Here is a 16,742-nt window from a genome sequence, read left to right on the forward strand (position 1 = left end):
ATCCCCCTCACTATGAAGGCCAGCATCCCATTCGCCTTCCTGACCACCTGCTGCACCTGCAAGCTGGGTTTTTGCGACTCATGCACAAGGATCCCGAGGTCCCTCTGCACCGTCGCCTGCTGCAGTTTTTCGCCCCGTAAGTAACAGTCCTTCCTACCATTCTTCCTATCAAAGTGGACCACCTCACACTTGCCAACATTAAATTCCATTTGCCATTTCCTGGCCAATTCGCCCAGCCTATCTAGATCCTTCTGCAGACTCTCCACACCCTCTGCACAATTTGCCATTCCCCCAATCTTGGTGTCATCAGCAAATTTCAACACCCTACACTCGGTTCCCTCCTCCAGATCATCTATATAAATGGTAAAAAGCTGAGGCCCCAGCACCGACCCCTGGGGCACTCCACTAGTCACCATCCGCCAATCCGAATAGCACCCGTTGACCCCCACTCCCTGCCTCCTATTTGACAACCAATCCTCTATCCACGCTAACACCCTACCCCCAACTCCATGTCCCTCGACCTTCTGCAATAACCTCTTGTGAGGTACTTTGTCAAACGCCATCTGAAAATCTAGAAAGACCACATCCACCGGCTCTCCTCTATCCACTGCCCGAGACACATCCTCATAGAACTCCAGTAAATTTGTCAGACACGACTTCCCTTTAATGAAACCGTGCTGCGTCTGCTCTATCAAGCAATTCCCTTCAAGATGCCTCGCAATTTCCTCCTTAATGACAGATTCTAACATTTTACCTACCACAGACGTTAAACTAACCGGCGTATAATTCCCCGCCTTTTGCTTGGCACCCTTCTTAAACAACGGCGTAACATTAGCCGTTTTCCAATCATCCGGCAGTTCCCCGGAATCCAGCGACGTCTGGAAAATAACCACCAAGGCATCCACTATCACCTCCGCCATTTCTTTCAGAACCCTCGGATGCATTCCATCCGGTCCTGGGGACTTGTCCAAAATCAGCCCCTCCAGTCTGTCGAGCACCGCCTCTCTAGTAACAGTAGTGTCATTAAGACCCTCCAGTCCTACTACCTTTCCATCGCTAACACCCGGCAAATTATTCACGTCCTCCTCCGTGAAGACAGAAACAAAAAAGTTATTCAAGACCTGAGCCATATCCCCATCCCCTACCACTAGGTCCCCTTTCTCATCCTCTAAAGGACCAACATTCACCCTAGCCAGCCTCTTCCTTTTTATATATTTATAAAAACTCTTGCTATCCTTTTTTATATTAAGCGCTAGCCCAGCTTCATAGTTTCTCCTACCCTTCTTTATCAACTTCTTTGTCAATCTTTGTTGACATTTAAACCTCTCCCAATCCTCTTCTCGCCCACTACTCTTAGCTACTCTAAATTCCTCCGCTTTTAGTTTAACACTTTCCTTCACCTCCTTCGTTATCCACGGCTTATTACCTCTCCTCCTACTATCCTTTTTGACCATCGGAATAAATTTCTGCTGAGCACCAAGAAAGATCTCCTTAAAGATCCTCCACTGCTCCTCAGCAGACCCTCCCTCCAACGCGCTCCCCCAGTCCACATTCGCCAATTCTTCTCTCATCCTACCGTACTCCCCTCTATTCAAACGAAGGACGCGTGTCCGGGAACCCACTTTCTCCTCCTCCATCTGCACCAGAAACTCCACCATACAATGATCACTCTCCCCAAGAGGATCCTTCACCACAAGGTCCCTAATTCTACCCGCCTCATTACATAGCACCAGATCCAAGATAGCTCGCTCCCTCGTCGGCTCCAACACACACTGTTCGAGGAAACTATCCCGGCAGCATTCCAAGAACTCTTCCTCGAGCCCCCAGCGTCCAACATGGGTCGACCAATCAATATGCAGATTGAAATCCCCCATAACTACAGCCGTCCCATTCCTGCACGCCGCACTTATTTGCGCGTTAACAGCCCGCCCCACCTCCAGATCATTATTCGGGGGCCTATAGACGACACCCACCAGCGTCTTCCTCCCTTTGCTGTTCCTAATCTCCACCCACAACAATTCCACGTTCTGCTCCTTGGCTCCAATATCATCCCTTGCTACCACCCTGATGCTATCCTTAATCAGCAGAGCTACGCCCCCCCCTTTTCCCTCCTGCCTATCCTTCCTAAACACTTGATAGCCCTGTACATTCAGCTCCCAGTCCCTGTCACCCTGCAGCCACGTCTCTGTAATGGCCACCAGATCGTATCCATTTGTGTCGATCTGCGCCACCAGCTCATCCACTTTATTCCGAATGCTTCGTGCATTCAGATAAAGCGCTTTCATCCCATTATCCTGTAATATTAAATGAGCCATTTAATATTACAGGAATCAAATTTGGTATTGCTTAAAACAAATGTTGTCAAATGGTGAATCGGCAAATACAAAATGACTTGCGCTGTCACTACATGAACCACGCATAAATTAAATTCACCCACATAAATAGAATCAATTCACAGCATAGCACTTGATTTCTGATAACGAAATCACTAATTTAGTGTTGAACAGAATTTTCTCTTGTCTACATGGCAAATTTGTTAACCCTATAATTCTCACTTTATCACAGATAATGTCCATCCCAAATAGCACAAGAACAATGCAGAGATAAAGCATCCAGATTTGTGCGGGTATGGAAAGCACTGGAAATTCACACATCAGACTTGCAGATGTGTAGGGATAGATGCCTTCACAATAAATTTACTTAACACAGAAGCGACAGATACTCAAAAATTAGTTTTTCAAGCAAGCAATGAGGCAGTAAAGCCAGGAATTTTATCAGAGCCATTGCTGAAGATTTCTTGCAGAATTCTAAAATGCTACTTCAGCAAAAAGAACGGAAACTCCTAAAATGCTATCCACATCAATTCAGTAATGTGTCCCTTGCTAACAGGAACTTGCCCCTCCAAAGCACATAACCGACTTCCCTTAAAATACACTTCTTACAAATTGTCTTGCATAAGAGTGGACTGCAAGTGCTTGTGTTGTGGGGGGAGGGGCAGAACATTGACCAGGGGAGCAGGACTAATGGGTTAGCTCTTCCAAAGAGCCAGGACAGGCTCTTTGTGCTGTGCAACTCTCCAGTGACAGACCTTAAATGAACTACAAGCATCTTTTTCCAGATCTGGAACAGAAGTCTGAGATCAAATTTTCACTGGAAAGTGGATGGAAATCAGAATGAAACCACTCTCAAATACAGAAAGGATCCTGGGAATCCCTGAATCTCATGCTATTAAAACCCAGGCACCACTGCAATTGCAAAACAGGATGTGAACTTGATATTAACAGGCACACCACCAACATAGTTAAACTCAAATTAACATTGGATGGATTCATATGTCCTGTGAATACAAATCTAAAACCAGAGGCAACAGCTTTCCCAGGAATTAATAAAGTCTAATGTAGTGATCCCACATTAAAACCGGAAGACTGTGTGCCCATTGCATGTTAATTACCAGACAACACTAAACGAGAACCAAATGCTGATACACACACAGACACACATACACAGAACTATGTTCAATACAAACAGCTTATTTAATGGAGCTATTGTATAGGACACGGAGAAAACCCAAGATGCAGACTGTTTGCATTTAACATAAACAGGATCTAAACTGAGCAAACTCTGTACCATTCTGCCAGCTGGCTTACTGATAGACCAACTAATCATGAATATGGCTGAACTAAATATAGAATAATGTTATCTTGCAGCAGGTTACAAACTTATGATCTAGATCTACAGGCTCAGGGGACATTTGCAAACCAAGAAATAAAAACTCAGTCCAATTTTAAAACAACACAATATTTACTCATTGTTACACTATACAGCATTCAATCCTGTAGAGATAGCCAGACCATGGAAGAATGGCAGATTTCCTCCCCTAAAAGACATGCCTGAACTAGATGTGCTTTTGCAACTGGTTCACCTCTATTGCCTCTATTTTTGAAGCTGGAAGTCAAATTTGGCTTCAGAGCGAAAACTTAAACTACAAAGTCGCACTCCACTCTAACTGCTTAGATTTGTAAACTCAGTTTATTACCTCATCTTAATCCCAAGCATTAGGCACTCAAATTAAGACTCAGGCCAAAATTCATGATATTATGGTGGGGGAAAACAAATAGGGGTCTTATTGTGAGTCCTGACGTCTTCTAAATTAACACTAACTTATTTACATTTTACAACTCACCCAGAAGCATATTGTTACCATGTCCTACTCAACATAGGCTTTTGCTACCAAATAAACCTTTCAGACTTTAACCTGACATTGTGAGACTTCTTACTGTGTCTACTCAACACAGGACAGTGCCATTCCACTACACTTTTCGTCTACTTCAAAGCCTGATCACAAGACACCAGACATCAAATCAGTCTAACAGGAAAATAAAACTAGCTTGCAATTATACAGAGCACAAGCATGCATGAACTGGTGGGGTACATAAACATAATCCAAATTCATTCTGAATGTATTGCCAACTTGGAGCTGGGTATAAATGTGATGTACATATTTCCTGTGCATACATATGTGCAGGCATAATAAAAATCTACACTTGAATCTATCGCTAACCACTAACCGCTAACACTAGTACCAGTTAAGCAACAGTTTGATTTTAAATTTCTCATCCTTGTTTCCAAAGCTCTCTTTAGCTCTGTAATCTCTTCCAGCTCTACAATCCTCACATATCTATATTTCTCCAATTATAGCCTCTTGAATTAAATCACTCCACAAATGGCAGCTGCGCCTTTAACCCCCAAGACCCAAAGTGGCAGAACTTCTATCTCGAACCTCTCCTCTTTCCTGCTTTAACAAGCTCCTTAGACCCTAACTCTCTGACCAAGACTGTGGCTCAGTATCAAAATTATTGTTTAATAATGCACCTTGAAGTGTTTTGGGATTTTAGTATACAAATACAAGTTGTACATGTTTATACAGGGTACATATACCAACATAACAATGGGACTTACAATGAGGAAGATGCACACATACTTCCAGTTTAGGTCTTTTGACAGCACTGAGGAAGCCAATGTGCCTACTCTAACTCAGTCAGTTAATCCAACTGTACCATTACTGACTGTGACCAGTTAACTCATCACAGACAATGGTCACCCTGGTGTGCACAGCTCAGTAATAAATGAAGCTCAATTCAGTCACTTTGACAAACTAAAAAAAAGTTTTTTTTCTAAATCAATCAACACTGTAGAGCAGTCAAGTGTAGGATGGTAAAAGATCAAACACCTGAAATGTTAACTCTGTCTGTCTCTCCACAAATGCTGTCAGACCTTTGGAGTATTTCTAACATATTTCTAATTTTATTTCAGATTTCACATAAGAACATAAGAAATAGGAGCAGGAGTAGGCCATCTAGCCCTTCGAGCCTGCCCCGCCATTCAATAAGATCATGGCTGATCTGTCGTGGCTCAGTTCCACTTTCCCGCCCTCTCCCCATAACCCTTAATCCCCTCTCTTATCAAGAACCCATCAACCCGCTTCTTAAAAATATTTAGCGAGGCAGCCTCCACCACTTCAACGGGCAGAGAATTCCAGAGATTCACCACCCTTTGAGTGAAGAAGTTCCTCCTCAACTCCGTTCTAAACCGCCTCCCCTTTATCTTGAGGCTGTGCCCCCTAGTCCTACTGTCTTTTTTGAGCGGGAAGAGTCTCTCCACCTCTATCCTATCCATCCCATTCATCATCTTATACGTCTCAATGAGATCTCCCCTCATTCTTCTAAACTCTAACGAGTACAAGCCTAGTTTATTCAGCCTCTCCTCATAGCTCAATCCCCTCAACTCCGGTATCAGCCTAGTAAACCTCCTCTGCACTCCCTCCAGGGCCAAAATATCCTTGCACAGGTGCGGCGCCCAAAACTGCACACAGTACTCCAGCTGCGGCCTCACCAATGCCCTATACAGCTGCAGCAAGACCTCCCTACTTTTATATTCAATCCCCCTCGCTATGAAGGCCAGCATCCCATTCGCCTTCCTGACCACCTGCTGCACCTGCAAGCTGGGTTTTTGCGACTCATGCACAAGGATCCCGAGGTCCCTCTGCACCGTCGCCTGCTGCAGTTTTTCGCCACGTAAGTAATAGTCCTTCCTACCATTCTTCCTACCAAAGTGGACCACCTCACACTTGCCAACATTAAATTCCATTTGCCATTTCCTGGCCCATTCGCCCAGCCTATCTAGATCCTTCTGCAGACTCTCCACACCCTCCGCACAATTTGCCTTTCCCCCAGTCTTGGTGTCATCAGCAAATTTCGACACCCTGCACTCGGTTCCCTCCTCCAGATCATCTATATAAATGGTAAATAGCTGAGGCCCCAGCACCGACCCCTGGGGCACCCCACTAGTCACCAACCGCCAATCCGAATAGCACCCATTGACCCCCACTCTCTGCCTCCTATTTGACAACCAATCCTCTATCCACGCTAACACCCTACCCCCAACTCCATGTCCTCTGACCTTCTGCAGTATTTTGCTTTTGGATAAGAGCTATTCGATTAAAAATCCTCTCAACTTTTATTTGAAATCTCAATATGACAATTTATACTAGAGAGTCGAGCTGAATGTGACCGTCAGCCAACAGGTCACTTGAATGATGAGAGGTTGTGAATTTACTATAGCACTGGTTTAAATTTATACTCTTTTAACTGCAAAGTTTGGTGTCAGGTCACAGAGCATTTAAAAATACAGTTCAACCTCCTGAAGTAACCATGGCAGCAAGATTTAAATTAGAATTGATTTCTGAACAGGATTTTTTCAAATGTCATTTCAGGTTGTGATGCAAAGTACTAGATTACCAGGCCAGTAACATAACTTCTATATATCCAGCTTGTGAAGCATGGTCAATTTACACAAGCAGCTTCCATCATAATGGCACAGATATTTCTGGGAATATAGAACTTGGCAGTAATAGGCCATTGGCTTTTTGAGCCTGCTCCACCTTGCCCCACAACCTGCCCTTGTCTATCAAGAAACTAACTCAGCCTTGAATATAGAAACATAGGACTTAAATATACAATTATTGACAGAATAATTCACTTTAAATGAAAATCAAGTCTCATCTTAATATTTCTCACCATCTAAGCCTACTTCACCTGAAGACCACTCTTGCCCTCAACTCTGTATATCACAGGAGATAAACTCTGTATATCACAGGAGGAAAGCTCTCAGATCAAGAAAGCAATCTGGATCACTTTTTTCTAGATTAGAAACCTGCCAACCCTACCTAGCCTGGGCTAGACACCTTTTGAACACCACACTACATAGCTGACATTTGATGCTCTCCAAAGACACCAAACTAGTCAATTACAAAACAACTGTGACTCAAGATCCATAAGAACATAAAAGCGGAGGCGTTTAGAGTACCTAAGAGTAGTGGGCGAGAAGAGGATTGGGAGAGGTTTAAATGTCAACAAAGATTGACAAAGAAATTGATAAAGAAGGGTAGGATAAACTATGAAGCTGGGCTAGCGCTTAATATAAAAAAGGATAGCAAGAGTTTTTCTAAATATATAGAAAGGAAGAGGCTGGCTAGGGTGAACGTTGGTCCCTTAGAGGATGAGAAGGGGGACTTAGTGGTAGGGGATGGGGAAATGGCTGAGGTCTTGAATAACTTTTTTGTTTCGGTCTTCACGGAGGAGGACGTGAATAATTTGCCGGGTGTTAGAGATGGAACGGTGGTAGGACTGGAGGGTCTCCATGACATTACTGTTACTAGAGAGGCGGTGCTCGACAGACTGGAGGGACTGATTGTGGACAAGTCGCCAGGGCCGGATGGAATGCATCTGAGGGTTCTGAAAGAAACGGCGGAGGTGATAGTGGATGCCTTGGTGGTTATTTTCCAGACGTCGCTGGATTCCGGGGAAGTGCCGGAAGATTGGAAAGCAGCTAATGTTACGCCGTTGTTTAAGAAGGGTGCCAGGCAAAAGGCGGGGAATTATAGGCCGGTTAGTTTAATGTCTGTTGTAGGTAAAATGTTAGAATCCGTCATCAAGGAGGAAATAGCGAGGCATCTTGAGGGGAATTGCTTGATAGAGCAGACGCAGCACGGTTTCGTTAAGGTGAAGTCGTGTCTGACAAATTTAGAGGACGTGTCTAGGGCGGTGGATATGGTCTTTCTTGATTTTCAGAAGGCATTTGACAAGGTACCTCACAAGAGGTTATTGCAGAAGGTCAGGGGACAGGGAGTTGGGGGTAGGGTGTTAGCGTGGATAGAGGACTGGTTGTCAAATAGGAGGCAGAGAGTGGGGGTCAACGGGTGCTATTCGGATTGGCGGTTGGTGACTAGTGGAGTGCCTCAGAGATCGGTGCTGGGGCCTCAGATATTTACCATTTATATAGATGATCTGGAGGAGGGAACCGAGTGTATGGTGTCGAAATTTGCTGATGACACCAAGATTGGTGGAAAGGCAAATTGTGCGGAGGGTGTGGAGAGTCTGCAGAAGGATCTAGATAGGCTGGGCGAATGGGCCAGGAACCAGCAAATGGAATTTAATGTTGGCAAGTGCGAGGTGGTCCACTTTGGTAGGAATAATGGTAGGAAGGACTATTACTTACGTGGAGAAAAAGTGCAGCAGGCGGCGGTGCAGAGGGACCTCGGGGTCTTTGTGCATGAGTCGCAAAAACCCAGCCTGCAGGTGGTCAGGAAGGCAAATGGGATGCTGGCCTTCATAGCGAGGGGGATTGAATATAAAAGTAGGGAGGTCTTGCTGCGGCTGTGTAGGGCATTGGCGAGGCCGCAGCTGGAGTACTGTGTGCAGTTTTGGGCACCGTACTTACGCAAGGATATTTTGGCCTTGGAGGGAGTGCAGAGGAGATTTACTAGGCTGATGCCGGAGTTGAGAGGGTTGAGCTATGAGGAGAGGCTGAATAAACTAGGCTTGTACTCGTTAGTGTTTAGAAGAATGAGGGGAGATCTCATTGAGACGTATAAGATGATGAATGGGATGGATAGGATAGAGGTGGAGAGACTCTTCCCGCTCAGAAAGGACAGTAGGACTAGGGGGCACAGCCTCAAGATAAAGGGGGGGGCCGTTTAGAACGGAGTTGAGGAAGAACTTCTTCACTCAAAGGGTGGTGAATCTCTGGAATTCTCTGCCTGTTGAAGTGGTGGAGGCTACCTCGCTAAATATTTTTAAGAAGAGGGTTGATGGGTTTTTGATAAGAGAGGGGATTAAGGGTTATGGGGAGAGGGCGGGAATGTGGAACTGAGCCACGACAGATCGGCCATGATCTTATTGAATGGCGGGGCAGGCTCGAAGGGCCAGATGGCCTACTCCTGTTCCTATTTATGTTCTTATAAGAAATAGGAGCAGGAGTAGGCCATCTAGCCCTTCAAGCCTGCCCCACCATTCAACAAGATCATGGCTGACCTGAAGTGGATCAGTTCCACTTTCCCACTTTCTCCCCATAACCCTTAATTCCCTTGTCTATCAGAAACCTATCTACCCCTGACTTAAATATATTCAGCGAGGTAACCTCCACCACTTCAATGGGCAGAGAATTCCAGACTCAGCACCCTTTGAGTGAAGAAGTTCCTCCTCAACTTCGATCTAAACTGTCCCCCCCCCCCACCTTATTTTGAGGCTTTGCCCTCTAGTTGTGTTTTCCTTTCTAAGCGGGAAGAATCTCTCTACCTCTACCCTATCTAGCCCCTTCACTATCTTATGCGTCTCTGTAAGATCCCCTTCAGTCTTCTAAACTCTAACGAGTACAGATCCAGTCTATTCAATCTCTCTTCATAGGCTAAACACCTCATCTCCAGTATCAGCCTAGTGAACCTTCTTAAAGTTGTACTTGTTTACTCAAAGTTGTAAAGTAATATTAAAGTTGTACGTAACACCTCATCAGAAAAATTGACACTAAGACAGAAGAGGAGAAATTAGGAAAGGTGGTCAAATCTTTGGTTAAAGAGTAAGTTTTATAAAGGTTCTAAAGGGGTTTAGAGAAGGAATTCCTGATCTTAGGTCCTTGAGAGCTAATGAACAGTGGCCAATAAATGCAGGCAATGTTCAAGAGGCCAGAGTTAGAGGAACACAAAGTTCTCACCTGGCACGGGTGAAACCATGATCAAGCAGGTGGTTCGCCCAGTACAAGGCTATCCCATTGCACTCTGGGTGGGCTGACACCTGCCATGTCCCCAGATGGGGATACTCAGAGGAGTAGGAGGTCAAAAATAACAAGGGGTGGCGGGGGCCATTGTGGAATTGTAAGTCAAAGATGAGTGTTATAAAATTGATGAGCTGCTGAATCAACAACAGCTAATTTAAGTGCCTTGCATCTATAAAGCTAGGCTATTTCAGAGTGGATCATAGTCAACCAAATTGCTGTGGGTCTGGCATCACACACAGGCCAGAGGGGATCAACAGACTTCGTTCTTTAAAGGACATTAGTGAGGCAGATGGTGTTTTTCTCAAGGCAATCTGGTCGTTTCATGGTCATTGTTACTGCTCCAGTATCTACAAACGAACTGTATTTGAATTTTCCCAGCTGCTGTGGTGGGATTTGAACTCGCGATCAGTAGTTCAGTGATCTCTGGATCACTAGCCCAAGAACATAAGTACTGTGCTACATATTTCTGACGGTGTTCACACATCCTTGTACAAGTCAGAGGCAGGTGGCCTGGGCCTCTGGAGCCTCAGCTAAGAGGGGATTGATATAAACACACTGACCTGGCCGATCCAGCCCAGCACCGCCGAGTAAGCGAGCGCAGCGGCTCCGGCCGGAGGGGGCTGCGGCTGGCCGGGCGGCGACTCCGGCTCCATGGCGGACTGGGGTGGAGAGGGCGTGAATAAACTTTGCCCGATATTTAAGCTGGACAGGTGGAGGTTGGGGAGAGACGCTATGGCGATGACAGCTGGCCTGTGAGTGGACCCAGGCTGGTGTCAGAGCCTCGGCCCCATTGTGACGGACAACCCGGGCCCAGGACGGACACTTCCGGCGCCGAACAACCGCCGCCTAAAAACACGTCAACACAGGAGCGCGCGCACCGGCGCCGTATAGGAAACGGCGGCAGCGGCTGCGGCTACCAAAGGGCCACTTCCTGCTCTTTCTCCAACAGCGCCACCACCTCTGGAGGACCAGCCTTCGCTACTTGTATTCCTACTCCCCCGACAGCGCCACAGCTCTGGAGGACCAACTTTCGCTACTTGTGTTCCCCTTGCCCCCCACAGCGTCACCATCTCTGGAGGACCAACCTTCACTTCTGTCTCCCTATCCATGTGCTAGCCAAACACCCCTTCCCCCCGAGCAACCTAATGATTCAAATATAAAGCAAACTCTGCAGATGTCTAAAAATCTGAAACTAAAGACTCAGTAAATCAGAAAACATCTGTGGAAAGAGAAACAGTTAAGCTTCCAATGAAATGTCACCCATCATCTCTTTCCATAGAGCCTGACTGACTTGTTGAATATTTCCAGTTTGTTTTTCTGACTTATTCAAGACAGGTTAAAAATTATTTTCACCTTGCAGAAAGCTTCACGCTCATCCTTCAGTTTACTCTGCTCTTAAAAGCCAACTCATGCTGGGTGGAGTTCACTGCCTAACCCTCCCACTGAAATTCCTTCCATTCTTCACCAACACAGTGTTCCGTAGGTTATTCAACCACAGACTGCATCACAGACAACTGCAACCATAACCTTATCTGACATTAATAACCTTTCCATGGAAGGGTCAATGGACAGCAATCCAGAGTGGCAACTGTAGTTGATTTTAATACTTTCTTAATTCCTAAGTTTCCAATCCTGTTGCCCCACTGCACTCACAGCTGAAATCAACTCTGCACCATCTTTATCACACTGGATGGTAACTATGCCCAAAGCCATTAACAGTTTCACCTTAACTGAAAAGGCTACAATCTTCCAGTAGATTCACCTCATTATTATTTTATTGTCATTTTCTCTGGAATGGCACAGTGCACCACCAAGTGGCAGGTCACAAAATGACACCACAATGGTCTACCAAGTCACAATGCCACATATCATCGGAAGGTGCAGGGAATGGGCACCTTCCTGCATGCAAGGGTGGGAAAGAAATCAGGAGGACATGCTGCTTGCCTGCATTAACAAGAAGTATGGCAAGTCAATACACATTTTCAAATATTAAGAACAATCAACTTGATTTAAGGGCTGGTGACAGAAGTGTTAGTGAGGGATCACTTTGGGACCAGAGACCATAATTCTATTGGTTTTAAGATAGCAATGGAGAATGATAGGTCTGGCCCAAAAGTTAAAATTCTAAACTGGGGCAAGGCCAATTTTGATGGTATCAGGCAGGAACTTTTAAAAGTTAATTGGGGGAATCTGTTGGCAGGCAAGGGGATGTCTGGTAACTGGCAGGCTTTCAGAAGTGTATTAACCAGGGTTCAGGGCACATTCCTCTTACAGTGAGGGGCAAGGCCAGCAGAAGTAGGGAACCCCAGATCACTCAGGATATTGAGGCTTGGTCAAGAAGGAGGAGGAGGAGGCACATGACATGCATAGGCAGCTGGGATCAAGTGAATCCTTTGAAGAGTATAGAGGGTGTAGAAGTAAAGAGAGAAATCAGCAGGGCAAAATGGGACACAGGAGCCACGACAGATCAGCCATGATCTTATTGAATGGCGGGGCAGGCTCGAAGGGTTAGATGGCCTACTCCTGCTCCTATGTCTTATGTTCTTATGTTCTTATGAATCCAAAGGGTTTCTACAAATGCATAAAGAGCAAAACAGTAACTAGGAAGAGAGTAAGGCCTCTTAAGGATCAAAAAAGTCATCTCTGTGCAGATCCACGACAGATGGGTGAGATCCAAAATGAATATTTCTCATCAGTATTTACTGTTAGAACATAGAACATAGAACATTACAGCGCAGAACAGGCCCTTCGGCCCACGATGTTGCGCCGACCAGCTTTTAAAAAAAACACTAACCCACTAATCTAAACCAATCCCATTTCGTCCATAAACCTATCCACAGATCTCTTAAACACCCCCAAACTAGGCGCATTTACAACTGCAGCTGGCAGGGCATTCCAGTCCCTCACCACCCTCTGGGTAAAGAACCTACCCCTGACATCAGTCCTATAACTACCCCCCCTTAATTTAAAGCCGTGCCCCCTCGTGCTAGCTTTCTCCATCCTAGGAAAAAGGCTATCACTATCTACCCTGTCTAAACCTCTAATCATCTTATATGTTTCAATAAGGTCCCCTCTTAGCCGCCTTCTTTCCAGCGAAAACAACCCCAAATCCCTCAGTCTCTCCTCATAGGATCTCCCCTCCATACCAGGCAACATCCTGGTAAACCTCCTCTGCACCCTCTCCAAAGCCTCTACATCCTTCCTGTAATGTGGGGACCAGAACTGCACACAATACTCCAAGTGCGGCCGCACCAGAGTTGTGTACAGTTGCATCATGACGCTGCGACTCCTAAATTCAATCCCCCTACCAATAAACGCCAAGACACCGTATGCCTTCTTAACAACCTTATCTACTTGATTCCCAACTTTCAGGGATCTATGTACACATACACCGAGATCCCTCTGCTCCTCCACACTATTCAAAGTCCTCCCGTTAGCCCTATACTCAACACATCTGTTATTCCTACCGAAATGAAGTACCTCACACTTCTCCACATTAAACTCCATCCGCCACCTCGCGGCCCAGCTCTGCAACCTTTCTAAGTCACCCTGCAAACTATGACACCCTTCCTCACAATCTACCACACCTCCGACTTTGGTGTCATCAGCAAACTTACTAATCCACCCAACTATACCCTCATCCAGATCATTAATAAAAATTACAAACAGCAGTGGCCCCAAAACAGATCCCTGAGGCACACCACTCGTAACCGAGTGGTGTGTTGAGAAAAGCGTGTATGTTAGGGAGCTTGGGGAAATAAATTGTGATGTCTTGAGGAGTGTACATGAGGTGCTGGAAGTCTTGAAGCACATCAAGGTAGATAAATCCCTGGGACCTGATGAAGTGTATCCCAGGACATTGTTAAAGACTAGGAAGGAAATTGCAGGCTCTCTAACAGATATTTGAATCACCGACAGCCATAGGTGAGGTGCCTGAAGATTGGAGGATGGCAAATGTTTGCTTTTGTTTAAGGAGGGCTGCAGGGAAAAGCTTGGGAACTACAGGCTGGTGAGCCTAACATCTATAGAGGATGAGTTGTTTGAAGGTATTTTGAGAGATAGGATCTAGAGACATTTACAGAGGCAAGGACTGATTAGGGACAGTCAGCATGGCTTTGTGAGTGGAACATGTCTCACAAATTTGACTGAGTTTTTTGAAGGGGTAACCAAGAAGTAGATGAGGGCAGTGGAGTTGATGTTGTCCATATGGACTTTGAGAAGGTCCCACAAGGCAGGTTGTTGCATAAGGTTAAATCTCACGGGATCCAGGGTAAGGTATCTAAATGGATACAAAATTGGCCTGATGACAGAAGACAGAGGGTCGTTGTAGAGAACTGTTCTTCATACTGGAGGCTTGTGACCAATGGTGTGCCTCATGGACCGGTGCTGGGTCCATTGTTATTTGTCATTTACATTAATAGTTTGGATAAGAATTTAGGAAGCATGGTTAGTAAGTTTGCAGATGACATCAAGATTGGTGGCATAGTGGATAGTGAAGAAGGTTATCTAGAATTGCAACGGGATTTTGATCAATTGGGCCAGTGGGCTGATGAATGGCAGATGGAGTTTAATTTAGTTAAATGCAAGGTGATACATTTTGGTCGACAGAACCAGGGCAGGACTTAATTAACGATAGAACGTTGGGGAGAGTTATAGAACAAAGAGACCTAGAGATATATGTTCAAAGCTCATTGAAAGTGGAGTCACAGGTGGACAAAGTGGTGAAAAAGGCATTCAGCATGTTTGGTTTCATTGGTCAGAACACTGAATACAGGAGTTGGGACATCTTGTTGAAGTTGTACAAGACATTGGTACGGCCACATTTGGAATACTGTGTCCACTTCTGGTCACCCTATTATAGAAAGGATATTATTAAACCAAAAGATTGTAGAAAAGATCTACTAGGATGCTACCGGAACTTGATGGTTTGAGTTATAAGGAGAGGCTGGATAGACTGGGACTTTTTCTCTGGAGTGTAGGAGGCTGAGGGATGATCTTATAGTGGTCTATAAAATAATGAGGGACACAGATCAGCTAGATAGTCAATATCTTTTCCCAAAGTTAGAGGAGTCTAAACCAGAGGGCATAGGTTTAAAGTGAAAGTGGAGAGATACAAAAGTGTCCAGAGGGGCAATTTTTCCACACAGAGGGTAGTGAATGTCTGGAACAAGCTGCCAGAGGTAGTAGTAGAGACAGGTATAATTTTGTCTTTTAAAATGCGTTTAGGCAGTTACACGGGCAAGATAAGTAGAGGGATATTGGCCAAACATGGGCAATTGGGCCTAGATTAGTCGTTAAAAAGGAGCAGCATGGACAAGTAGGGCTGAAGGGCCTGATTTCATTCTGTAAACTTCTATGAGTGCCTTGGAACCACAGGACCTCAGGACGAGAGAAAGTTGATTGGAAAAAATAATAAAATAACTTACATACTCCAAGAGTGACTCAGCAACAGGCCACACATTGTCCTTGATCAGCAGGACAGCAGCTTCCAGCACTGTAACAATCCATGACAGGAACAGACCTTGCTCTTGCTGCTGACCTTTATCCATGATCACATTGTTGTCCAGGGTGGAAGAGGTCTCTGGAGTTCCAACCAGAATGCAAACAGTAAACGTATTAAATTAGCATGATTCCAGTCATAGGCACATCCCAATAATGGAACACAGGAACAGGAGGCAGCCATTCAGCCCCCTTGAAACTGTTCTGCAATTCAATTGTTGATATATGACCTAAATCCATCCATATACTCACCTATGCCCAATATCCATCAATATCAAAACAAAAAGGCTGGACCATCTCAATAGGTCTGACAGCATTTGTGGGGAGTGAATAGAGCCAACGGTAAGTCTAGGTGACCCTTTGTTAGTGATAAAAACTGGGCGGCATGGACAAGTTGGGCCAAAGGGACTGTTCCCATGCTCTATGACTCTAAGCTCAGTTTCTCCAATCTGTCTATATAGCTGTAATCCCCTATCCATGGAACCATTCTCATTAAATTTCTTCTGTACTTTCTCAAAAGTTTCATGTCTTTCCAAAATGTAATAGCAAGAATATAATGCTCTAATTGGGGATGAAGTAGTTTTTGATATAGGTTTAACGCAATTCCATTAATAAAGCCCAGCATTCCATTTTTAAATCTGTCCCTGCATAAACACCCTACCCACTGTTTTTGTACCCCATTTAAAATTGTATCCTTTAGCTTACATTGTCTCTCATTTTCCTACCAAGGTGGATTACCTCACACTTTTCTGTATTGAGTTTCATCTGCCATGAGTTGGCATATTCCAGCATTAGATTTTACATTTTTTTAAAAATGTTATACAGTAAAGAAAAGGAAAGTACAAAGGGTTTCTGCTGAAGCTGGCTGGAGGGGACGGTCATTACATTCTCTTTAAGTCTATTACTAACCTTCTGATTGTTCACACTTCCAAGTGTCATGTCATCTGCAAATTTTGAAATTCCACCCTATATGTTAAGTTCAAGACACTAACATATATCAAACACAGCAGTGATCCTTATCCAAAACACTGGGAAACTACCTCCATCCAGTGAAAAAACAGCTATTCACATCAGCTCCTTAATTCCTATTCCTAAGCCAACTTGCCATCTATCCTACTAGAGTCACTTGGTAG

General features: G+C 44.8%; 1 protein-coding gene across 2 annotated transcripts in view; it reads right to left on the reverse strand.

The window, feature by feature from the left end:
• Positions 1 to 16,742, reverse strand: part of mia3 (MIA SH3 domain ER export factor 3) — a 97,614-nt gene that overhangs the window by 57,851 nt on the left and 23,021 nt on the right. For both annotated transcript variants that reach the window (XM_080193058.1, XM_080193057.1), the window contains exon 6: positions 15,537 to 15,691. In XM_080193058.1, coding sequence (XP_080049184.1) covers positions 15,537 to 15,691 — 155 coding nt within the window. The remainder of the gene's footprint in view (positions 1 to 15,536; positions 15,692 to 16,742) is intronic.

This window comes from Carcharhinus amblyrhynchos, chromosome 7 (genome assembly GCF_965287045.1).
Source record: "Carcharhinus amblyrhynchos chromosome 7, sCarAmb.v2.hapA, whole genome shotgun sequence".
NCBI lineage: Eukaryota > Metazoa > Chordata > Chondrichthyes > Carcharhiniformes > Carcharhinidae > Carcharhinus > Carcharhinus amblyrhynchos.